This window comes from Musca autumnalis, unplaced genomic scaffold (genome assembly GCF_047663935.1).
Source record: "Musca autumnalis isolate F117 unplaced genomic scaffold, ASM4766393v1 scaffold_2, whole genome shotgun sequence".
Taxonomy (NCBI): Eukaryota; Metazoa; Arthropoda; class Insecta; order Diptera; family Muscidae; genus Musca; species Musca autumnalis.
Window position 1 is genome coordinate 216,469,302 of NW_027411755.1, and position 27,313 is coordinate 216,496,614.

Here is a 27,313-nt window from a genome sequence, read left to right on the forward strand (position 1 = left end):
AGATATCGCAATAGTTGATAATACATCCCATTTATCAATTTTTTGGAAATCACGCTACAGGTCCCAATTTTGATCGAATCGTCACGAAATTTTGAGGGTTAATGGGGGTCTCACAGAGGAAGAAGCCTATTGATTTTGGCGATGGTCGGATAATACTTAGGGGTCGGAATGGGCAAAAAACTTATTTGGAAAAAAGTCAACATTTTATTTCAAAGCCAATATCTCTGTTTCTTTAAGAGGTATATCAAAAGTAAAACCCGGCAAGGAAAGTCGAAAATATCACCTTTACAACGATGTAAAGTAGGTTGTCGTAGGTGGTCAAATAGCAGAGATATGGCAATAGTCGACAATGCATCCCATTTTCCGATATTTTTGCAATCACGCTACAGGTCGCAATTTTGATCGGATCGTCACGAAGTTTTGGGGGTTAATGGGGGTCCCACAGAGGAAGAAGCCTACTGATTTCAATTATGGTCGGATTATATTAAGGGGTCGGAATGGGCAAAAACTTATTTGGAGAATGGTCAACGTTTTATTTCAAAGCCAATATCTCTGTTTATTTAAGAGGTGTATCAAAAGCAAAACCTGGCAAGGAAAGTAGAAAATATCACCTTTGCAATGATGTAAAGTAGGTTGTCGTAGCTGCTCAAACAACAGAGATATCGCAATAGTCTTTAATGCATCCCATTTTCCGATTTTTTGTAACCACGCTACAGGTCGCAATTTTGACCGGATCGTCACGAAGTTTTTGGAATTTTATGCGGGTCCCACAGAGGAAGAAGCCTATTTATTTTGGTGATGGTCGGATAATAGTCAGGAGTCGGAATAAGCGAAAAGCTTATGTGGAGAAAAGTCATTATTTTTCTTATGAGAATATTTCCGCTTCTAGTAGGAGTATTCCAAAAGGAAAGCGCGCCAATGGAAGAAGAAAATATGTCCTTTACATTGACGCAAAGTATGTTGGAGTAAGTGGGCAAACCACCGAGATATCGCAGAATATATTATAAAATATAATATATCCAATTTTTCCATTTTTTGTAATCACGCTACAGTTTGGAATTTTGATTGGAGAGTCACGAATTTTTGGGGGTTGATGGGGGCCCCACAGAGGAAGATGCCTAGTGACTTTGGTGATAGTCGGATAATATTTAAGGATCGGAATGGGGAAAAACTCATGTGGAGACAAATTTAAAATTGTATTCTTAGTGAATATATCGATTTCTAGTAGGGTTATTTCAACGGCAAAGCCCGTCAATGGAAGAAGAAAATATTACCTGTACATTGGTGTAAAGTAGGTTGGCGAAGGTGGTCAAACAAGGGATATACCGCAATAGTCGGTAATGCATCCAATTCTTCCATTCTACAGGTCGAAATTTTAATCGGATGGTCACAAAATTTTGGTTGCTTATGTGGGTCCTAGAGAGAAAGAGGCATATTTTTTTGATTAAAAACCAAAATATGTTTGGTGGTAGTCGGATTATGTTCCCTAAAATAAATGTTTACCAGTGAAAAGCTTATGCACAGAGGTAGTGGTGTAGGGTATCATATGGTCGGCCCCGTCCCGACTATAGCATTTGCTCACTTGTTTACATTTTGATTTCCACATAACTGGCGTTTTTATACCACTCCCTATCCTTCGATTTGTTCAAAATTGATTGTCAACAAAATATCCATACAAATGCAAATGTATATATCCCCAGATTATCCTTACAATAAACAATAAAAATCCTTCATAAACCAATTTAATTGTATAGAATAACCGTTTATGCATAATTTAGCAGAGTATTCTTGCTAACAATAGCTGAAATGATGGCAAATAAAAATAAGAACGACCATAAAGGAGATTTCAATTTACATTGATGTTATATTCGTATCATTAGCATGGCCACCTAAATAGAATGTTGTCCATAATATCCATTCATTCAGTCAGACACTCACTCATCATGCCACTCACCGCAATTACAATAATGATAGGGACAATTTTTTATATTCTTTTGTGTTTGCTTTTTGCTCGTCTCATTTAGCTCTCTTTACATGCATACATTTTTTTTAACACATTCTCATTTTTATCCAATAACACACAGCCAATGTGTAACCAAATAACAATGACTTTCAATTACAGGATATACGGGTAAAAACTGTCAATACGAATTGGATCCATGCAATCCGGCTGAATGTATGAATGGTGGAAGTTGTGTGGGAAATTCAACACATTTTAGGTAAGCAAACAGAGAGTAAAAAAACAACAACAACGAAAGAATGCTGGCACAGCATTGTATAAATCCTGCATAAAATTTTATTAGATATTCTTTATTTAATAAAAAACAAAAAATAAACAGCCACCGCAGCATTTATGGCATGACGCTGATGATGGCTGCTTGCGGTGAACATTAATTCAATTGTTGCTGTTGTTGAATAATTGAAATTCATGGTATCGACATGTAACAAAAATTCCATAACATTTAAATACATTTTAAGAATCTAGAGTATAAAGAAAATAATCTTAATCCGAATGCGACAACAGATTTTCTCAATTTTTGGTTTGAAACTCTTATTTGTTTGTTTTAAGCATTAAGTTTGCACTTTACATGAACAGTTTTCAGCACTTGAAACGCATTGAAAGCTTTATTTTCAGGGCAGCTCATGAAACGTTATTAAATCTGCAAAAAAAAATTCTTCTAAATTGCACATTATCAAATATATTTATATAATTTCCAAGAATAAACTGCTGTTGTTGCCCTCATATTTTTGTATGCAAATGAGAATTACACTTATTTAATTTCTCTTTGGGGTGGAGCATAATGAAAGCCGAAGGAAGCCGAAGCATTTGAAAGAGGAAAATGTGGATGACAGCGAAGCCGCTCCACAGCCGATATGTCTGATGAGCCTCTACCAAAAGCGAAATATGTCATGCTGGTTGTGTGGGGTTGAATCTTCGTCTTTCCTTTTTCACTTGCAAAAACATCCATCATTAAGCTCGACTCCAACGAGAAATTAATTAAAATTAATACAAAAAATGCAAAATTTTCAAATAAAAAAATATACTTCATTTTCCTTCTCCTTCAACTATAGATGTGAATGTGCACCTGGCTTCACTGGACCGCTGTGCCAGCATATACTGAACGAATGTGAATCTTCACCCTGTATACATGGTATATGCGTGGATCAGGAAGATGGATTCCGTTGCTTCTGTCAACCTGGTAAGTAGTAACAATTTTTCTACAACTTTAACATAAATTCAACTATCCCAGCAATATGGCTTGTCCTTACGATCTTAACGACTCGACGGAACACGTAAACTTAACTCTACTCCAATTCCATTAACGAATTAACGAACTAAATAAATATTGCAACAAATTATTAATGTTCTCCTTTGCATTGAACGAAAATACAATAATGTAATATTTTTCCATTCTTGCAACTTGTCCATGTCAAAAGTTCCTCTTAGCTAATTTGTAGCTTGTCCTATTGTTGGTCTTTTCAACAAAGTATAATTAAATAGTTCACCATCTAAGCAATTGTGAAGATAATGCAATTTATTAGGAAAGTTCTTGTCATTTGTTTTGTTAAACAGAAAAATGCTTGTGAATATAACAGTTGTAGATACAGCCGGATGTGCTGCCCGTATATACGAGTACTTGCCATTAACAGATGAATGAGAGGTTCATTTCGGCCTGGTAGATATTTGGTTGTCATGGACAATGACACAAACCTAAATATTTAAAAATGTACCATTGGAAGTTAGGTGGAAGACATTCGTCGAGCCTGTCGGATGTACGATCGTTCCGAGGAGCAAACACAAACTCGGACCACTACCTTGTTGCAGCAAAAGTACGTACCCGTCTAAACATTGCAAATAAAGTACTAACAGATAGCCACAGCATATTCCACTCAACTAGCCCAATTGCTTAATAAAAGCACTCGTCCCGATGACCCAGCCGCAAATCCATACTTGGATACCAGAGAACTCCACCAAGGAACCCATGGTACGACTAATAGTATCGTGCTGCTACTGAAGAGAAAAATGCGGCATATAGGACTACTCTATAATCAGTAGAGGTATCAGGAGAAGAGGAAACGTCTTTTCCGCAGGAAGAAGAGAGAAGTGGTAAAAAGGGAGTGTGAACATATCGAGATGTACAGGAGCCAGAATGAAGTCCGAAAATTCTACCAAAGAGTGAAGCATCAAACTGATGTCTTGGGTACAGGCACATCCTTCTGTAGAGACCAGCAAGGTAATTTGATAACTGATACCGATAGGGTGCTCGGGATTGAATGGTATTGAATGTATACCGCTCGACCAAGATGAGGTAAAGACAGCAATAAACCGGCTTAAGAATAAGCATCTTATGTCCAGTCCACAAGAAGGGAGATAAGACTGTGTGCTCCTATTACATGGGCATAAGTCTGCTCCCTATTGCATTTAAGATAGTATCTGGTATATTGTGTGAGCGACTAAAGCCTATGGTCAATGAAATAATTGGACCCTATCAGTGCGGCTTTAGACCATCAAATCCACTATTGACCAGAAATTTACCTTGAGACAAATCCTGGAAAAGACCCAAGAAATGCAGATCGACAACTTCCATATTTTTGTCGATTATAAAGCAGCCTTTGACAACCCTGTAGGTTCAAAGGTGTTCAAAGACATGTTTGATTTTGGTATCCCCGCAAAGCTTTGTAAGATGACGTTACTAATACTCGGTTCTCAATTAAAATAGGAAAGAACCTATATGAAGAGTTTATCACCAAAAGAGGTTTGAGACAAGGAGACGGCCTGTCGTGCGATCTCTTCAACATCTTGTTGGAAAAGGTCATACGAGAAGTGAAGGTTAAAAGAAGTGGAACAATATATACAGCCATATGTTACTTGTTTATGCCGACGACATTGACATCATGGGTCGATCGGTTAAGGAAGTAACTGATACCTTTGCAAAAGTCGAAAGGGAATCTGCTAAAGTCGGTCTGGCAGTAAACGGCGATAAAACCAAGTTGATGGTATCGACGCGTAATACGTCCACACCATCTTTGAATTTTGGTACCTACAATTTCAAGGTAGAAAAGGACTTCATCTACCTCGGCACCGTCACAAACACAACCAACAACATCAGTTGTGAATAGTGTTGGCCAACAGATGCTACTTTGGACTATGTAAGCAGATTAAGAATGAAGGCACATTTCGTCAAACAAAACACTGATGCGTGGGTACTTGCGCAAGCAGATAAATCAGTGATTGGTGTGTTCGAGAGAAAAATTATTCGAAATAATATGAACAACGAGCTGTATCAACTGTTCAACGACATCAATGAATCGAGATAAAACGATTGCGATGGTTAGACCATGTCATATGAATGTGTGATAATGAACCTAAAAAGGCGCATAAATACGGGCCGCATAGAGGTTCACGCAGTTCTGTAAGGCAAAAGCTTTGTTGGAGCGAACAGGTGCAAGGAGACATTAGAAAGCCACATATCCCAGATTGGGAAAATACACTAGCAAACAGAGACGATTGGAGATTTTTGTTCTTACTTCGGCTTATGGAACAAATGTTCTGTAAAAAGCCAGCTATGTAAGTAAGTACAACTAGTGGTGGAGAGTATCTAACTTAATATCTTACCCTGTGTTAGATTGATTGTAAACCCCTATATAACTTAGATGGAAACGCCAGAATAAACTAATGCTAATGGAATCATACACGCGTTGCGATTGAGTTTTATAAAACATTCTTATAGTCATAGACTGCACTGGATCGATGGAATGAGTTTTTAGCAATAGCTAGACTAGGGCCGGCACCACTCTGTGTTCGCCATGGGAGCGGCAATATATCTCGAAATTCCTGTTCCCTGCCGGGATAGATGACAATCCAGAGCAATAGATATCTTACGCTTGTCAGATCTGCATCAACCACATTCCTAGCTCGGTGATATGTAATGAATATACGGAGATTACTACCATCTTAGCCGTCCGATCTATCGTCGTTGTCGGAATACGAGATACCAACATCCCATGTAGATTTACGGTACGGAGAAACGTCATGGTCGCAGCGTACCAGGGCACCACCTTAAACGTAATCTAAAGGTTGCAACATTGCGACGATTACAACATTGTACGGAAAGATCGTAGTAGAAGCGAAGGAAGCAGATTTAACTTTCTTATACTACCATCAGTCCAGTACAGACATATCTCGCTTAGGCTGGTTGGAAAGTGTGGAACTTTCGAGATAGTATGTCCGTATTTAGTTCGAGTTCTAGGCGCATTATAACTGTCAGGTCCTAGGGGATTTTTGTTTATATCATGACAGAATGTCAAGTCTTAGGTAATGACCAGGGGAGTACATCGATAACTGAGTAAATTGAAAGCTCAACTTTTTGCACGGTGAACGAAGACGTCCGAAGGAACGTTAAGAAGAGATTTCTACTGCTAGTCAGACGTCATCATTGTGACTATTTCGCTGGACTCAGACCATGGTCGTTTCTTTTAAAGTACCTCCCGCTGTACTTTTCTGAACCATAAGAAAATTTATTGGCAATTATTCAGAAAATTTGCAAGAGAATCATCCCAGCTACATCCGCCAACCGAAATAAAACCACAGTTATCAACAGATGCGACGGGAATAGAAAATGAGCGTGATGATCTACGAAATCAACAAGATGAAGGCCATTTTCAAGTTTCCGAAGCATAACACATCATATATAAACATATCACATACACATCCGTGCGATCAAACGATGTTGTTGACGAAGTACTTGTATGGGTGTTATCGCCATGAGTATAGTAGAGTTGTTCAAATCTAGTTCGTTTGAACGACCTAGTTCACTATTTGGTTCAATGGGCCGGATCGTTGTATTAAAACGCTACGTATGAGTTATTTCATACGTTCGTTTGTATGACATCACTCACACATAAACGAACTAGGTACTGAACTTTAGCACTAGATTTTAACAACACTAGATCAACAGAGAGATCTTCATGAAAAAGAGGGATATCAAAGGGTATATATACGGGAAATATGTATAAAGGTATATTGTAAATAACGTAATCGAAGACCACCCCTACCCGTCTCAACAGAAACAAGTAAGAACGCCGTTGAGTTCGGCCGGGCCGAACTTTTTATACCCTCCACCAAGAACTGAATTCAACAATTAGATTTCTTCCATTCTATCATGGGTGCAAGTGATCTGGCATGTCATCTTTTAAGCATCGCCATCGATGAATTTTATATGAGCATGGACCCCAAAACTGGCTATTAATTTTTGGATCCAAGCCATGTCATTTACACCAATGCTTTGACATGTAATTTTCACCAATGCTTTGGCATTTCCACCAATGCTTTGGTATGTTATTTTCACCAACCTTTTGTAATGACATTTCCATTACGACGAGAGTTTTAACAACGTTGGTTGTGATTTCGAGTCCCCGAAAACATCAAGTCTATTGTATATTATTAGGCTTATATATTTAGAACACAAAATTCATCTCTATTGGATCGATGGAATGGGTTTAAATGCTGATGAAAAGATCGGATCTCTCAGGACTTCCTTTGCATTGGTTCAAATGCTAATGAAAAGATCGGATCTTTCACGACTTCGATTGAACCAATGCAAAAGATGCCATGAAATTACGTCATCGGATGGAACCTCTTCATTAAAATTTTGCTGGGAAGCTCTTCCTCCAATTTAAGACATATGATAATTGTCTGCGTGGAGATTACAAAATACCAAACTACTTCCATTTCACAAGTAAACTGTATGAATCAATATTTACAATTTCCTGGATTAAGCTATTGTATACTCTGACAACATACAATGTTCAAAAATAAACCCCTCTAAAAACCGGGTGTTACCGTTCTATGGAGGCTATATGAAGACGTGGACCTATACCAACAAATTTCTGGTTGAAAGTTTTATACCACCTACGAAGACTAACTACAAAGTTTCTGTGGGATATTGAGGCTAAAACCTTAAAAAAACCGAAAATCGGAAGGTACCTTTCTATGCGGGCTATATGAACAAAGATGTATACCCCCAACGATGACTAAATTCTATATTTCAGCCATTTCGGTACAATATTGAGGCCACAACCTTGAAGATATCCCATATCGGGAGTTTCCGTTCTATAGGGACTATATGAAAACGTGGACCTATAACAACAAATTTCAGGTGCAAAGTTTTGCATCCTCTATGAAGACTAAATGCCAAATTTCAGCCATTTCTGTGTGACAATGAGGCTAAAACCTTCAAAATACCGGAAATCGGGAGGTACCGTCCTAAGGCAATTATATGAAGGCGTAGACATACACCAAAAACTTGCAGGTGGAAAGTTTAAACCCCAACGAAGACTAAATACCGAATTTTAGCCATTTCGGTGTGATAATGAGGGTGAACCCTTGAAAGTACCGAATATCGGGAGGTACCGTTCAATGGGGGCTATATCAAAACGTGGACCGATAAAGCCCATTTTCAATACCAAATATCCCAGGTGTAATAGAAACTTCTAAACCAAATTATAAAAAATTGCGAGCTGTATCTTGATTTCATCAGACGGACGGACGTATATATTGCGTGTTTGGAGCACGTGAAATCGGACGAAAATATATATGGGAGCTATATGCAATGTAACGACCAAAAATCCCGGTGGTCATTTTTGTTCACACCTAAACCATATCCATATCCCAGTATAATCATACTCCTTAATAAACTACTTAGCTTAATAATAAAACTATTTGCTTCTCTTCTGGTGGGCATCACTACCTGTTGCGTTGTTATTGTAGTAACAAATTTTGGTAAACAAGTTACCGTTACTCCATCGCCAGATCCCACAGCATCATCACAACAACATCAGCTCATCACTGCCATTGGTGGAGATGATCACTTGCTATGTTGTTGTGATGACAAATTGGAGTAAACAAGTTCCCGTTACTCCAATAAGAAAACACGTGGTGGGAGCTAGTATAAAAGGGCGACCGAAACTAGAATTGGGACAGTCAGTGAAAGACCAGGAAAGCGAGCACATCATTCGACGGTAAGTAACCAATTCAGAAGATTAGCCTTGGACATCCTTAGAGTACTTATCCAGGTCTCTAAGCCAGGAATCCTTGCATCCTTGCCTATCTTTTGATCCTTGAATATCCTTTGATCCTAACATATCCTTTGATCCTTACATATCCTTTGATCCTTGAATATCCTTGTAGTGCTTGAGTACTTATTAAGGTTTCTTGCAACCGTAGCCTTTGATTATCCTTGTAGTGCTTGAGTACTTATTAAGGTCTCTTGCAACCGTAGCCTTGATTATCCTTGTAGTGCTTGAGTACTTATTAAGGTCTCTTGCAACCGTAGCCCTTGATTATCCTTGTAGTGCTTGAGTACTTATTAAGGTCTCTCGCAACCGTAGCCTTGAATATCCTCGTAGTGCTTGAGTACTTATTAAGGTCTCTTGCAATCGTAGCCTTGAATATCCTTGTAGTGCTTGAGTACTTATTAAGGTCTCTTGCAATCGTAGCCTTGAATATCCTCGTAGTGCTTGAGTACTTATTAAGGTCTCTTGCAACCGTAGCCTTGAATATCCTTGTAGTGCCTGAGTACTTATTAAGGTCTCTCGCAACCGTAGCCTTGTATATCCTTGTAGTGCTTGAGTACTTATTAAGGTCTCTCGCAACCGTAGCCTTGAATACCCTCGTAGTGCTTGAGTACTTATTAAGGTCTCTCGCAACCGTAGCCTTGTATATCCTTGTAGTGCTTGAGTACTTATTAAGGTCTCTCGCAACCGTAGCCTTGAATACCCTCGTAGTGCTTGAGTACTTATTAAGGTCTCTCGCAACCGTAGCCTTGTATATCCTTGTAGTGCTTGAGTACTTATTAAGGTCTCTTGCAGCCGTAGCTTTGAAAATCCTTGTAGGTCCTGCGTGAGTACTTATCCAGGTCTCTCGCATATCAGCTGATCCTGTAGCCTTAGGCGATCCATCCCATATCCTGGAGATCCAGAGTACTTATCCAGGTCTCTGGCCTATTAATCCCCGACTCTCCTGGCTTATCGAGTACTTATCCATGTCTCGAAGTGATGAACTTGGTGCCTTAGAATTTCTGTGCGGACTGAGGACCGAATTATCACTTTATTTATATTAAGTAGATTAAGTTAACTTTAAAGAGAAACGCTCTATTTACGAACACAATAAAAGTGCATCAAACGATAACAACTGTCTTTTCCTTTCTGTCTCAAATAAATAAATTTTCTGTAAGGATCCTTGGACCCCGACTAGCTACTCTAGCCATAGGGGGAAAACCCGTCGTTACAGCAAATCTAGGCCGATTTCGATATAATTTGGCACGTTTATTTCTTGATCGAATTTAGTCACACTTTCGAAATTTCATCGACATCGGGCATATATAGCGTGTTTGGTGCAGAAAATACTGAAATCGGTCGAACATGTATATGGGAGATATATACAAATCTTGGCCGATTTCGATAAAATTTGGCCCGTTTCCTTCTTGACCGAACTTAGTCACACATTCCAAATTTCATAGAAATCGGACACAGTGTGTGTGTTTGGTGCAGAAAATGCGTGAAATCGGTCGAAAATATATATGGGAGCTATATCCAAATCTGGACCGATTTTCTCCAAAAGCAATAGCGTTCTTCCTATGGCTAAAAAAGTAATATTCCCCTATTTTCATATATATTCCGAAAAGGGGATCCTTATGCACGTTACATACAAATGCACAAAGACATAGTATTATGGATATTTATTTGCATATAGTTTTTACAGAATTCGACTTTTTTAAAGCGCGATATCCATGGAGCCGTTGGTCAAAAAAAAATCTGAAAATATACTGAAATGTTTTGCTGATGAGCAGCATCGCCACAAAAAATAAAAAAATAAAAAACCTCATTTTGAAAAATGTCCGATTTCACTCAGGGTCTCCGACTTTATAGGGTCCATGTTTTGGTATAGCCCCCATATGAAGGTACCTCCCGATTTTCGGCAATGTCAGGATTTTAACCGATCTATATGTAGTTTGAAAACTGAAAACTCCTAGTTGTTTCTAAACTTCTCCACCAAAAATTGTGAACATATGTACATATTTTAGCATAGGTCCGATATAACGGTACCTCCAGAATTGTATTTTGAGGGTTTTAGCTACAATTTCCAAACGAAATAGCTGTAATTTGAGGTTCCACGTGCTTTCAAAACTTCTGAGGAGTTTAGCTACATTTGTAATTTGGTATTTGAGGTTCCCAGCGTTTTGTAATTTTTATTTGTCGTCTTCCCTTTTTTTGGAAGTTTTTGACAAGTTCATGCCGGATTAGGCCGCTAACACGCGGGCATGTATTTTATTTTTTATTTGTTTTTTTTTTTTTTTTTTTTTTTGCTAACTTTATCTGAACAGATTTGGACGTTTATTATTCATTTCTCTTTGGCTAATCATAGTGAGTTTGGTTGCCTCGAATTACTTTTATATAATTGTATTTCCATAAAAATATATAAGGAAGCCAGTGAAGATGTAAAAATAAAAAACAATACGTGTGACATGTACGAATTCATTATCCGATATAAGAACTTTTATCCATTTGTGTGCCACAAGCTAATACACGAACAGATAATTTCCTACAATACTTCAATTTCGTTTGAAAAAGAATGACAACCATTTTTTGCAATTTCAGGTTTTGCTGGTGAACTATGCAATTTCGAATATAATGAATGTGAATCGAATCCCTGTCAAAATGGTGGTGAATGCATCGATCATATTGGTAGTTATGAATGTCGCTGCACAAAAGGATACACGGGAACTCGGTGTCATATTAAGGTGAGTTAAACAAAAAGAAAACACTATGCAACACTGAAAATGCAAACAACTATGAATTTTTTGAAAGTACATAATTAGACTACGAAAACCCTAGTAGGGTTTTGTCCTGTCAGATCCAGTTCGGATTTTATGGCCTCATCTAAACCGGGCTAAATCTACACTTTTTTGCATTTATCAGGCTTTTATCTCAGAAACGCATAGGAATTTGGCCTTGCTGTCTTTAGCAATATTGTAGCCCTAAACTAGTAGAACTTATCTTTTGAAAAAACCACATAAGAAAAACTCCATCTAGTACATCAAAATCTATAAAATATAGAAAATTTGACATAATTGCCGAAATTCTGGTCAGTATCGGCTAAACTGTTGGGAGTTGAACCAAGTAACCTTTTGCAAAAATCTTCCAAGTAAAGTTCTCAAAAAATTTTTAGAACATTCTGAAACTCTAAAATGCTTACTTCATGTTGATTCAGCGGTATTTTGCATCATATATTTTACAACACGTATTTCAAACACAGTTCACACCAACAGTTTATTCTCGCATTTCGGTTTTCACTACATTATTGACATTTGTATTAAATCGTCGTTGAAAAATGTACTGAAAACAACGGCATAGAAGCATTTTACAACAATGACATGTTCTGAAGAGTTGTGTATTACATTCCAGGGAATATTTTTCCAAAAGAAAATATTAAGAAAAATTTAACTGTTTTGGAGATACGGTGCGAAATGTATAAAAATTGTGGAATTTTTGCATCTATTTTGAAATTTAAGGTAATAAATGTAGTTTTTCGAGTTCATTATTTCTCCAAATATTTTATTCCTGTCCTTATCTACAAATTTGCTTCAGAGGTCAGAAGAAGATTCGCATTGGTTTCTGAGAAATAGTCCCGAAATTCTTTAAAAACTCAATATTTAACCATGTTTAGATGCGGCCATAACATCCGAGCTGGATCTGACAAAACAAAACCCAACTAAGGGTTTTTGTAGTTTGGGTCTGTACTTTCAAAAAATCCGCAGTTCAAATTGTTTGCACAAGATCACCTTAAAAATGTTGCACAGTGAAATAAAACAATAAGTAGAAAAACGTATAGATCTTCCACCATAAGTTCCTAAATAGACAATGTTTTTGGTAAAAAAAACTCGTTTAAATGCAGCAATCTTAAACTATTTAATAATGAATATATTATTGTTTTTATTAGACCCCTTAATTTAAAAAAAAAAAAAAAATAAAAGATTATTCGATTTTGATGTCTTCAATACTTTCATCTATTTAATAATGCTTAAAATAGTTTTATCGCTGTCCCATCTTATTTAACCAAGTGTTGTTAATTTGCATTATGTCAGAACCACTCATAATGCATTTTATTACAACTACAATTCTCAAATTTCCCATTGCCACAAATTATAAAAAAATAGAAATCCATCTCTAATAGATGGGTGCACACAATTTATAAATAACTAATAATTTTATTTCACAACTTTATATCAACTGCACTGTATTCTTCATAAAAAATTACGATAAAAACTATGGGGAAACCATTAAAACAAACTTAAAAAAGTAATGAGAAATTTATATCAACACAATAAAAAACATCCACAAGTATCATTTTACTTGATTTCACTCTTTCCCCTAATTTTATTCTCCCAGCATATTTCTCTACACAATTCATTGCCTCTAAGCACTTTGTTTCAATTTTCTATACATAAGCATTTTTCTATCAAGTGGTCGTATTTCCATTCATTATTATACTTTATTTTTCTCTTTTGGATTTACAATTTCAGGTGGATTTTTGCGCTAATAATCCATGTCCAGAAGGACGACGTTGCATCGATCATGGTAACGACTACAGCTGTGAATGTCTTGGGGGACGTAATGGTCCCGATTGCAATGAAATGCTAAGAACGGTAAGTAATGACTAAAGCAATAAGTAATAAGTGATTTAAGATGGGAAAAAAAGAATTGTAAATACCTTTAAACTACCAAACCAAGGAATAGTTATAACCGTGGCTCTATTTTGAACACAATATTTTCAGGGTCTCCATGTTCAAAAGTAGATACAAATTTTTTAATATAAAGGCGAGAATTCTGGATTTTTCAAAGACTTTAAAACAAATAATCGTGAATTTTTTAAAGAATATTTTTCAAGGATTTTAAGACAAATAATCGTGGATTTTTTAAAGAATATTTTTCAAGGATTTTAAGACAAATAATTGTGGATTTTTTTAAAGAATATTTTTCAAGGATTTTATGACAAATAATCGTGAATTTGTTAAAGAATATTTTTCAAGGATTTTTAGACAAATAATCGTGAATTTTTTAAAGAATATTTTTCAAGGATTTTTAGACAAATAATCGTGGTTTTTTTAAAGAATATTTTTCATGGATTTTAAGACAAATAATCGTGAATTTGTTAAAGAATATTTTTCAAGGATTTTAAGATAAATAATCGTGAATTTTTTAAAGAATATTTTTCAAGGATTTTAATGCAAATAATCGTTGTTTTTTAAAGAATATTTTCCAAGGATTTTAAGACAAATAATCGTGGATTTTTTAAAGAATATTTTTCAAGGACTTTAAGACAAATAATCGTGGATATTTTAAAGAACATTTTTCAAGGATTTTAAGACAAATAATCGTGGATTTTTTAAAGAATATTGTTCAAGGACTTTAAGACAAATAATCGTGGATTTTTTAAAGAATATTTTTCAAGGATTTTAAGACAAATAATCGTGGATTTTTTAAAGAATATTTTTCAAGGATTTTAAGACAAATAATCGTGGATTTTTTAAAGAATATTTTTCAAGGATTTTAAGACAAATAATCGTGGATTTTTTAAAGAATATTTTTCAAGGATTTTAAGACAAATAATAGTGGATTTTTTAAAGAATATTTTTCAAGGATTTTAAGACAAATAATCGTGGATTTTTTAAAGAATATTTTTCAAGGATTTTAAGACAAATAATCGTGGATTTTTTAAAGAATATTTTTCAAGGATTTTAAGACAAATAATCGTGGATTTTTTAAAGAATATTTTTCAAGGATTTTAAGACAAATAATCGTGGATTTTTTAAAGAATATTTTTCAAGGATTTTAAGACAAATAATCGTGGATTTTTTAAAGAATATTTTTCAAGGATTTTAAGACAAATAATCGTGGATTTTTTAAAGAATATTTTTCAAGGATTTTAAGACAAATAATCGTGGATTTTTTAAAGAATATTTTTCAAGGATTTTAAGACAAATAATCGTGGATTTTTTAAAGAATATTTTTCAAGGATTTTAAGACAAATAATCGTGGATTTTTTAAAGAATATTTTTCAAGGATTTTAAGACAAATAATCGTGGATTTTTTAAAGAATATTTTTCAAGGATTTTAAGACAAATAATCGTGGATTTTTTAAAGAATATTTTTCAAGGATTTTAAGACAAATAATCGTGGATTTTTTAAAGAATATTTTTCAAGGATTTTAAGACAAATAATCGTGGATTTTTTAAAGAATATTTTTCAAGGATTTTAAGACAAATAATCGTGGATTTTTTAAAGAATATTTTTCAAGGATTTTAAGACAAATAATCGTGGATTTTTTAAAGAATATTTTTCAAGGATTTTAAGACAAATAATCGTGGATTTTTTAAAGAATATTTTTCAAGGATTTTAAGACAAATAATCGTGGATTTTTTAAAGAATATTTTTCAAGGATTTTAAGACAAATAATCGTGGATTTTTTAAAGAATATTTTTCAAGGATTTTAAGACAAATAATCGTGGATTTTTTAAAGAATATTTTTCAAGGATTTTAAGACAAATAATCGTGGATTTTTTAAAGAATATTTTTCAAGGATTTTAAGACAAATAATCGTGGATTTTTTAAAGAATATTTTTCAAGGATTTTAAGACAAATAATCGTGGATTTTTTAAAGAATATTTTTCAAGGATTTTAAGACAAATAATCGTGGATTTTTTAAAGAATATTTTTCAAGGATTTTAAGACAAATAATCGTGGATTTTTTAAAGAATATTTTTCAAGGATTTTAAGACAAATAATCGTGGATTTTTTAAAGAATATTTTTCAAGGATTTTAAGACAAATAATCGTGGATTTTTTAAAGAATATTTTTCAAGGATTTTAAGACAAATAATCGTGGATTTTTTAAAGAATATTTTTCAAGGATTTTAAGACAAATAATCGTGGATTTTTTAAAGAATATTTTTCAAGGATTTTAAGACAAATAATCGTGGATTTTTTAAAGAATATTTTTCAAGGATTTTAAGACAAATAATCGTGGATTTTTTAAAGAATATTTTTCAAGGATTTTAAGACAAATAATCGTGGATTTTTTAAAGAATATTTTTCAAGGATTTTAAGGCAAATATTCATCGATTTTTAAATAATGTTCTAATATGCCAATTTTGTAAAATCTTTATCATCTTTCACATAATAACGCAGTTGTCCTACTTCCCTCTTAGTGCCTTGTTACCAGTTGATTATCGTTGCTTTGATTGTCTATTACGTAAATTGTTGTGGTGATTCTCCCTGGGATAACAAACACCACTATGGTTACAGCCATAAATTCATGGTTTATTCATTAGTTTCGAGGTAGAGGGATCCAGTTTACAACTCTTGTCATTTCCATTCCTCCCCATTGTTTGTAACTTTGTTCGGTACCTGCATTTGTGTAGTTTTCAAAACTTTCTTGTTTACTCTCAATGTAAAATTTAGTTGTATACATTTAACTAGGAAAGTGCTATTGTGTTGTGTATCTTTTCATGTTAATATGAAGTGTGTCATTGTGCTGCTGAAAATTGTTTTCTGAAAATTTCTAAACAATTAATTTCAATAAACTGTCCATAACACTTGGTTGTTTGTTTTTGCTGCCATGTTATGGCCAAATAACATTTGCAAAATGTTGGACATGCTACATATTTGGTTTGGAATTTATGAATATACATAAATACATACATATGCCTTAGAAATGTTTAAAAACTTACATTTGTGAAAGAGAATTAATTCAGTTAAATTTATAATTAAACTAGCTGACCCGGTCCGCGTTGCTGGCCCGTTGTTCGGGTTCTCCGTGTAAACTTTAGTTATCTATACAGTATTGATACACCCATAAATAGGCATCCCTCTAGAAACTTCATAATATAAATCAATGTTTTGACATAAATTCCATGTAATGGTAGCCCCCAAATTTAAGATATAAAATCTCTTTTATTATACCCTTCACCATAAATCGACAGTTTAAAGCACTTTGTGACCCACACATAATGGTCGGTGCACGTCAATTAACATTGCTATATATTGGATTGTTGGTCTCGGTTGGGGTCGTAATTATTACTGCAGAGAATTGTTAGTATAGGTCCACGTTTTGATATACTAGCTCCCATAGAACGGTAGTGGCTGATTTTCGCTATTTTTGAGGATTTAACATCACTATCGACACCGAAATGGCTGAAATCTGGTTTTAATATATTTTAAAGAGGAGAGCATAAATATTCGGATCGAACGAAAGACACGCCTTTTTATTTGCGCTCGGTATGTAACAGTTATAGGTTCACGTTTTGATATAGCTCCCATAAAACAGTACCTCCCGGTTTTCGATAGTTCAGAGATATAGCCACTGTTGGGGGTCGTAAACAGTCTTGCAGAGAATTTTCAGTATACGTCCTCGTTTTGATATAGCTCCCATAGAACGGTGGCGCCTGATTTTCGTTATTTTTGGTGGATTTTACCTCATTCAGCCCGATCGAACGTAACGCCTTTTTTTCGCGTTCTATATGCAATAGTGGTAAATACCCTTCGGGATATGTATGGCAACATTTATATAATTCATAAAAAAATTACTTCTATAAATTGTAGTCGTTATTATCGAGATTTTGCTGTATTTAAAAAAATGTATCTTTATCTAGCTATTCTAAGGATTGAAATCAATGCTCATGATGTTTCACTTCCCATTTTGAGATTTTATCCGTAATTATAATATTTTCAAAAATCGAACACGATCGCGGTGTTCTGATTCCAATGATGATATTGTATTGTATATCAATAACTTTGTCTGATTTCCAATCGATCTTTCTGGAATTTCGATCTTGTGACATCTCAAGTTATAGGGATTTTACTGTATTCCAAATGTGGAGTTGATCGCGCTATCCCACTTATTGTTTAGTGTTCAGCGTTTATGGCGTTTTTTAGGCACGCTTACAAAGTTATGTATATTCTCTGAAATAATAAATGTTTGCAAATTTTGTGATAACCGCGTTATTTCACTTTTCGCGATATTTCACTTCCGCGAAGACCATTCAGGGTCAAGACAGTAATTACAGTAGTATTGCAAACAATCTGTAAAAAATACGTTCAAAAATATCATGGACTTCAGATTTAAAAAAAAAAAAAATTTTTGAAGGAGAACCTCCGGTCACTACACTTAGCCATATTAAAATAGCTCACGACCGCGCTATCCCACTTATTCATGCTAGTGTTTATATCATTTTTGTGTATATTAATTGAAATAATACATTTTTGAAAACTTTGTGATGACCGCGATCATTCAGGGAAAACAATCTGTAAGCAATACGTTCAAAAATATCAAAGATTTCAGATTTTCTTAAAAACATTGTGGGGGAGCACCACCTGTCACTACTCTTAGCCGTATAAAACAGTTTACGAAAGTTCTAATTAATTGAAATAATACATTTTTGAAAATTTTGCGATGACCGCGATATTTCACTTCCGCGACGACCATTCAGGGTCAAGACTGTAAGTACCATAGCATTGCAAACAATTTGTAAACAATATATTAAAACGTATCTTGAATTTCGCGGTTTTCTTAAAAAAGTTGTGGGGAGGACCAACGGTCACTACACTTAGCGGGATAAAAAAATAGATTACGACCTACACTCAGACCTAAAAACTCCACATAAAAAATTTCATAAGATTTCCCAATCGATTTTTCTGAATTTCTATATAGTTATCTCAAGTTATCGGGATTTTACAGTATTCCAGAATATGGCGTTGACCCACATATTGAAGCCAGTGTTATAGCGGTTTTGTAGTCACGCTTGCTAAAATTAGGTATATTATTTGAAATAATACATTTTTGAATAATTTGGGATGACCGCGATATTTCACTTCCGCGACGACCATTCAAAAAAATATATAGCCTATTTTCACCACCGGTGTTCCCAGTACATTATCTGAAATTTTCAAGAAAATCTATTCAGCCGTTTTTGAGTCTATTCGGAACATACAAACATACAAACAAACAAACATACTAACATACACACATTGCCTTTTATATATTAGATTACGGATTGGTTTCACGGGGAATACATATTCCAAATACATGAAGATATATGGAAATTGAAGTTATCAGAAAAGAAGTAAGAAAAAGCTATAGTCGATATTCGAGGCAGGGAACGACTTTGTATCACCCAACATTACTTGTTCTGTGCATAATTTGTTTCAATGATTTAAATATGCATATGGGCAATTAAGTAGAAATGTTACTTATGTTGAAGCCCATGTTTCGAGTATTGTAACGCTCGAATTTTTGTTCTTTAACAGAAACTTTAAAAATATTTCGATAAAATGAGATGTATAAGCCGGGGCTTCGGAGTCGAGCCATTCTTGGTCAGACTCCGACTCCGACTCCAGTCTATTTCCAACTCCGACTCCAACTCCGGAGTCGACTACGAAAATAAATTCCACCACTCAAAATAGATTAAATATTTACTAAACAGTTAGGTTAACCTCCCTGTTATCTACCCAGTGATACAAATTACAGTCATTATAGTGTGAAACCTTCAAGATACGTTACATGGACCTATTAACAACAAAACAAAACATGGACCTATTAACAACAGCAAACACTATTTTGTATACGATTTTGTATCCTTTTTCGGGTTCTAGACCGTCAATATATACTAAACCGTTTGAAATTCAAGAAAGCAATCAACTACAAAATATAAGTGGTCAGTAAGTAACTTTCTAAAATATCTAAACTTTCTAGATACGGTTTTTAAAGATGATAATAGTAAAACAACTTTAAACTTGTGAAAAAGTATCCGCCAATCTTGCCGACAGAGATATAACCTCAGCCTGTGTGAGTTGAAACTTTCAGCTATGGACAATAGAGAATCGAATACCGGCTACGAAACCAATCGTTTTTCCCCAATAATTATATTTTAAGGGGGCTTCAGATACATAATCTGGCTTCTTTTGGGCGAATGGACTTTCCGAAAAAATATATATGTGGATTAAAGCTCGAAATTGATGCAGGGGAGTAACCTGAAGGAATGGATCGACATAGTCCATTTTGGAAGTGGATCTTATTTTGGGATTCATTTCAGTTGATCGCCGTATAACATAGAGGTTTCGTACCACTATGTAAGGAAACATGGACTTGCCCCCGAGAAACATAATATCGCTATAAAGCGACACACATGAAGTAGCATCGGTCTTCTAACAGATCCTAAATTGCACTTAAACAAAAATGTTGAATGTTGAACTTAAGGAGTAGACCGATATGAACCATTTTCGAAGTTAAATTACTTTTGGACAACATAATAGGAATCTTAAAGTTTTGGACCAAATTGGTTACCCCGTTATTTTACCTAAAAGTATTATTTTACCTAAAAGTTTGAAAGTTGTGAGGGGATACCCAAAAGTGTGGACCGATTGGCTCATCTTCGAACCTATACTAAGTTTGGTAAAACTATTACGCAGGCCTAATTTGTCTTAAAAAATGACAGGAAGATCATCATAAAGAAGACGCTAACTTTTCTCATACAACTTCAGCAAGAAGTCTACTAGGATCGATATTACTTCTAGAAAAGTCAAGTTAGTCTTCAGTACGATTAAGTACCACAATGTCTTTCTTAGAAATCGAACAGGTTCTTTCACAGAAAACATGAATGGCTTATAATAGAACACAAGATGAGAAGGATGACCAGTAAATATACTAGAAAATCTTCCCCTAAAATAGGTGGGATATGAATACTGACATTTTAAAAGAAAAAAATCTATTTTTTTAATTTATAAGTCGAACGTGTAATCTTCATAGGATCACAGCAATCTACACTAAATTTTTCTAAAAAACCTCTTTTTAACACTTCGAAATATTCATCGTAGGCCCTATAAAGTATATACATATAGTAAATTTCAAATTTCCTTTACAATTCCATCGAAAAAAAATTAAAAATTTTTTTTACAAGCACATTCACGATTTTTGGTAAATGGGTTAAGAAAAAAATCGTGGTTTCAAATCTGTTCGCGTTCACAAAATTGGATGCTGCGCCCAAAAGTTATGGGGGTTTTTATTCCCTTATAAAGAAAAAATATTTAAAAATTCACTTTGTGTTGTAATACCAAAATGTATATATAAATCAGTAACAACATTTAATATCTATCCGTAGACGCCTAAATATTTGCTAAATTTATTTTCATTTTTGCGGAAAATCAAAAGATAATGAAGGAATCTTGGAGTAAACTTTATTTATTCTAACTCAGAGTCCATAAAAATCTCTAAAAAAATAAATTAAAAATACGTACAGAATCTAGACAATGTCCAGAAAAATGTGAGACCAAAATTTTATAGATTAGGATTTTAAATTGCATATTGCAGCTACAACAAAAGACAAAAGTTTGATGTTGGAACATTATTTCAAGAATATATTTTTTGGTTTAATACGAAAAATTTGAGAACATTTTTTGGGAGTTATTCTACTATTTCGCTAAATTTCCAAACAAAACCTGAATTATTTTGCTAAAACCTCTTCAAGGAAAATAGTTTATCATCGTGAAAGTATATTTGCTTAGTGTGACAAGCAATAGAATTAGGAGATAAAGAGTGATATTGATATTACAATCAAAGAAAAAACATAAAAGTTAAAAACCGCATAACGCGCGAAATAGTTAAAATCAGTTGAGGCGCATGTGCTTTTCGCATAGAGAGAGTGCATCTCTGTCAATATGTTTGCATTTTTCCATGTTCCATTCAGCGACAAAAGAAAATTTACGCACCAAAAATTAGACTTTGGACTCCTATTACTAGGGAGCTGTACGGAGCACACTTATGAGATATACATCAGACGACGTGGAATTACGAGTTCTACAATCCAGTAAATAGTTAAGGTCATTATCTGGTTGCGCCCTCCAATTATAAGAACAATTCAAAAAACCCCGATTTCAAAACTTCAAAATGTCAGCTCCGATTTAAGGGGGATGCACTGTATATATCGAGAAGTCATACATTAGAACCATGTTGCCCAAGGGGTATTCTTCAATTCTTTCTTTGAGCTTAGGTCTGAATTTTCCCTGGTTTGACCAGAAATCAAGAAAAAACACAAAAACACTTGCTAACTTCAACACATTTTTACCCATTTTTGTATATTACCACCAACACAGCTTCCACGTAATTTATTTATTATGGTCTATATTATGAGACCCCGGCTAAAACACTTCAATTAATATAAATATATTCATATTATATAAAATATATTGACAGTTCGCGATTTATTAAATGGTGAAACTCAACTTCAACGATTGTAAAACATTTTTGAATATTACCATATATTCTTAATGAGGGTAAAATTCTATGTCGATATAACCATGACCGTCTGTACGTCCGTCTGTTGAAATCAATATACAGCTAGCAATTTTTATACCCTCAGGATTTATGCTAACGAGGGTATATACACTTTCATACGGGAAAAATGTGCCTCATCGAAATAATGGTTTTAGACCCCAAGTATGTTTGGACGAAATGTGTTTTAGAAAATTTGGAGTTGATTTAGCCATGTCCGTCCGTCTGTCTGTCTGTCCGTCTGGTTCGCACGATAACTTTCGAACGGAGCAACCGATTCGGTTCAAAATTTGGCTTTCGTAATATTTTGTCCAAACTTAGTTTATGTTCGAAGATGGGTTATGTCGGTCCACTCCTTCAGGTACCTCCCCCACAAAAGTTCGAATATGTTCGGAAAATTTGTGCGCACGATAACTCTTGAAGGGATTAACAGATTTGGCACACACTTTGTACATCGTGAAAATTTTCGCAGACTTAGATGAAGTTTAAATATGGACTCAATCGGTCCACTCCTTCGGGTACCTCCCACACAAAATTTCGGAAAAGTTCAGTTCAGGACCTGTTCTCGAATCGCCTTGATTTTTGTAGTACCAACTTGTATTCGCTGTCCCCCATACGACGGTACAAGTTTCATAAGGGGCAAATCCATACTTCCTGAGAAAAGAACCTGAAAGGTGCAAAAAAATCCCTATGACACCGTGTGGAGTGGTTGGAGCGCAAGATAATTCTCGAACGGATCTGCCAATTCGATCCAAAATTTGACCTTCGTAATATTTTGTCCAAACATAGTTTAAGTTCGAAGATAAACCATGTCGGTCCACTCCTTCAGGTACCTCCCTCACCAAAATTCAAAAATCTTCGGAAAAAATATGCGCATGATAACTCTTGAAGGGAGTGACTGCTGTAACCCATACTCTGCACATCCTAATATATCTACCAGATATAGATCAGGTTCGAATATGGACTATATTTGTGCACTCCTTTGGGTACCTCCCACACAAAATTTCGGATAATTTTACTTTAAGACCTGCTCTCGAATCACTTTGATTTTTGTTGAAGCGATTTGCATTCGCTACCTCCATTACGACGGTAAAAGTTTTTTCAAGAGCAGGTCCATATTTCTTGGGAAAACACCCCGAATAGTGTTAAAAGCCCTATGTCACCATATGTGGCTCTCGAACTGTTCTACCGATTTGGTGCAACATTTGGTCTTCCTCATATTTTATCCAAACTTAGTTTCATGGGGCAATACCGGTCCCCAACTTCCGGTACTTCTCCCCAATACATATTTAAAAAATGTCACTAAAATGTTAGGACGATATCACTTGAATCGTGCAACCAATTTGGTCTAAACTTTGGATCTCCTACTGTTTTGTCAAAATTTAGTTTAACTTCTAAAATGGCCCATATCGGCCCTCCCTAAGGGTACCTCCCCAACCAAAGTTCAACATTTGTGTTAATTCCTAATCCACATTTGTGTCGGCAATTTCAAATGTTTAAAAAAGGGCCACAAAATTCAAAAGAGACACTAAATACATTCTATCTGTCAGTAGATGAAAGTTTCAATTTACATTGGCTGAGGGTATACCTCTGTCGGCAAAGCCGACTGACACTTTTTTATTTTTTAAGATAGAGCTTTGTAATTTGGTATAGAAGTTTCTATTACTCCTTGGATGTTTGGTATTGCAAATGTGCTACATCGGTCCACGTTTTGATGTAGCCCCCATAGAACGGTACCACCCGATTTTTGGTATTTTGAAAGGTTTAGCCTCATTATCACACCGAAATGGCTGAAATTTGGTACGTAGTCTTCGTTGGGGGTACAAAATTTTCCCCAGAATTTTTTTGGTATAGGTCTACGCCTTCATAAAGCCCCCATAGAACGGTAACTCCCTATTTCGGATATTATGAAGGTTGTGGCCTCAATGGCTTAAATTTGGTATTTGGTCTTCATTTGGGGTATTAAACGTTCCATATGAAATTTGTCGGTATACTCCTTCATATAGCCCCCATAGAACAGTACCTCCCGATTTTCGTAATTCTAAAGGTTGTGACGTCAATATCCCACTGAAAGACTGAAATTTGCCATTTAGTTTTCCCATGGTGTTATAAAATATTTCAGAAGAAAATTATCAGTATAGGTCCGCGGGTCCTTTATCCTCCATAGAAGCGTACTTCTTGATTTTCGGTATTTTGAAGGTTCTACCGAAGTATCGGAAATTTGGTAGTTAGTCTTCTTTGAGTCTAAAAACTTTCCGAAAGTCTAAAAACTTTCGGTACCTCCCGAGTTTCGGTATTGTAAAGGCTGTGGCCTCATTATAACACCGAAATGGCTTAAATTTGGTATTTACTCTTCGTTGTGGGGAATGAAACTTTTCACCTGAAATTTGTCGGTATAGGTCCACTCCTTCATATAGCCCCTCCCGATTTTCGGTATTTTGAAGGTTGTGGTCGTATTCGTGTTTAGTATAAAATATTCCAGAAGAAATTTATCAGCATAGGTCCATGTCTTCATATAGCCCCCATAGAAGTGTATTTAGTACTCTTTGGGACCGTTAAACTTTCCCTCAAAAATTTGTCAGTATAGGTCCACGTTTCGATATAGACACCACACAACTCTAGCTTCGGTATTTTGAAGGTTTTAGCCGCTATATCCTACAGGAATATATAAAATACGGTATGTTCTATTCGTTGGGGACATACAGCATTCCTCCAAAGAATTATCGGTAAAGGTCCACGATTCTATGTAACCCCTAGATAACGTACCACCCGATTTTCGTTATTTTGATGGTTTTAGCCACATTATCACATTGAAGTGGTTGAAATTTGGCATGTAGTATTCGATATGGATGTCAAACATACCACCTAAGATGTCAAAATGTCAGCAGAATCGGCTTAAAAATTTAGCAAAAACCTTCACAATACCTTTAATTTGGTGTAACCTTGTATGCGGGCTATACCTAAACGTGAACCTATGTCGACTGTGTTTGTTAGAAAAGTTCTCTGGTCACTCAAAGTACAAATTGTAAATTATCAGGAAAGTCGGTTCAAAATTGCCTTAAAGAACTCAACATTTTTATACCCTCAGTTTTTAGGCTAGAAAGGGTATATACACATTCATACGGACAAAATGGTCCTCATATAAATAATGGTTTTAGACCCCAAGTATGTTTGGACGAAATATGTTTCAGACACTTTGGAGTTGATTTAGCCATATCCGTCCGTCTGTCTGTCTTGCTGGAGCGCACGATAACTCTCGAACGGATGAACCGATTCGGTTCAAATTTTGGCTTTCGTAATATTTTGTCCAAACTTAGTTTAAGTTTAAAGATGAGCTATATCGGTCCATTCGTTCCGGAACCTCCCCCACAAAAGTTCGAAAATGTTCGGAAAATTTGTGCGCCCGACAAACTTTTAAAGGGAGTAACCGATTTGGTTCATACTTTGCACATCGTGAAACGTGTACTAGACTTAGATGAGGTTCCAATATGGACTCAATCGGTACACTCCTTCGGGTACCTACCACACAAAATTTCGGAAAAAGTTCAGTTTAGGACCTGCTCTCGAGTAGCTTTGGTTTTTGTTGTAACAACTTGTATTCACTGTTCCCCATACAAGTTTCATCAGGGACAAGTCCATACTTCCTGAGAAAATAGCCTGAAAGGTGGAAAAACCCCCTATGACACCGTATGTAGTTGGAAAGTAAGATAACTCTAGAAAGGATCTGCCATTTCCGTATAAAATGTGGCCTTCGTAATTTTTTGTGCAAACTTAGATTAAGTTCGAACATAAGCCATAACGTTCCACTCCTTTAGGTACCTCCCCCACAAAAGTTCAAAAATCTTCGGAAAAAATATGCGTACGATAACTCTTGATGGGAGTGACAGATTTGGTCCATACTTTACACATCCTAATATATCTACCAGATGTAGATCAGGTTCGAATAGGAACTATATTTGTCCACTCCTTCGAGTACCTCTCACACAGAATTTTGGATAAATTCACTTTAAGACCTGCTCTTGAATCACTTTGATTTGAGATTCCCAGTGGTCGCGAAACTTCTCCACCAAAAATTGTCAACATATGTGCACGTTTATGTTTTAGCTACATATTTAACCACATACCGGTAGTCGAAAAAAAGCTAAAAAAACCCATAAGGTGAATTATATTCAAATTCACCACTCATGCATGAAGTAATGACATGTGCTTATCAAATTTTTGCTGGGCCCAATATAGCGGTACCTCCCAATTTTGGTTATTTTGGGGATTTTAGCTACTATTTGTAACCGAACTAGCTGTAATTTGCCATTTGAGGTTCCATACAGTCAACAAACTAAAAAAACCCATAAGGTGAATTATATTCAAATTCACCACTCATGCATGAAGTAATGACATGTGCTTATCAAATTTTTGCTGGGCCCAATATAGCGGTACCTCCCAATTTTGGTTATTTTGAGGATTTTAGCTACTATTTGTAGCCGAACTAGCTGTAATTTGCCATTTGAGGTTCCATACAGTCAACAAACTTCTCCGCACAAAAATTTTCAAGTCAATTTTTTTGATATAGCCACCCTATAACGCTACCTCCGGATTTTGGGTATTTTGGGGAATTTAGCTACATATTTTTACCGAACTACTGGTAATTTGACAGTTGAGGTTCCCAGTGTTCACACAACTTTCCCACACAAATATGGGTCCACGCATTGATATAGGTTGTATATATAGAGGTGACACCCGATTGAAAACATGTTTAGATACATTTTCTGACCTAATTTAGGCATTTGTGTCCGTGGTCATAAAATATATCCACCTATAATTCGTGGAAGGAAAACTAATTATTCCATGTCAGTGCAGAATATTTTTGGGTGGTATAAAAAGTTCGGCTCAGCCGAACTTAACGTTTTTTTAATTTTTTGTACAGTCATAAGCT

At 35.2% G+C, this 27,313-nt stretch overlaps 1 protein-coding gene across 5 annotated transcripts in view; it reads left to right on the top strand.

The window, feature by feature from the left end:
* The window catches only part of wry (delta and Notch-like EGF repeat containing weary), a 260,765-nt gene that overhangs the window by 212,016 nt on the left and 21,436 nt on the right, over positions 1-27,313 (top strand). For all 5 annotated transcript variants that reach the window (XM_073970872.1, XM_073970871.1, XM_073970873.1 and 2 more), the window contains 4 exons: positions 2,123-2,219; positions 3,073-3,200; positions 11,659-11,801; positions 13,584-13,706. In XM_073970872.1, coding sequence (XP_073826973.1) covers positions 2,123-2,219; positions 3,073-3,200; positions 11,659-11,801; positions 13,584-13,706 — 491 coding nt within the window. The remainder of the gene's footprint in view (positions 1-2,122; positions 2,220-3,072; positions 3,201-11,658; positions 11,802-13,583; positions 13,707-27,313) is intronic.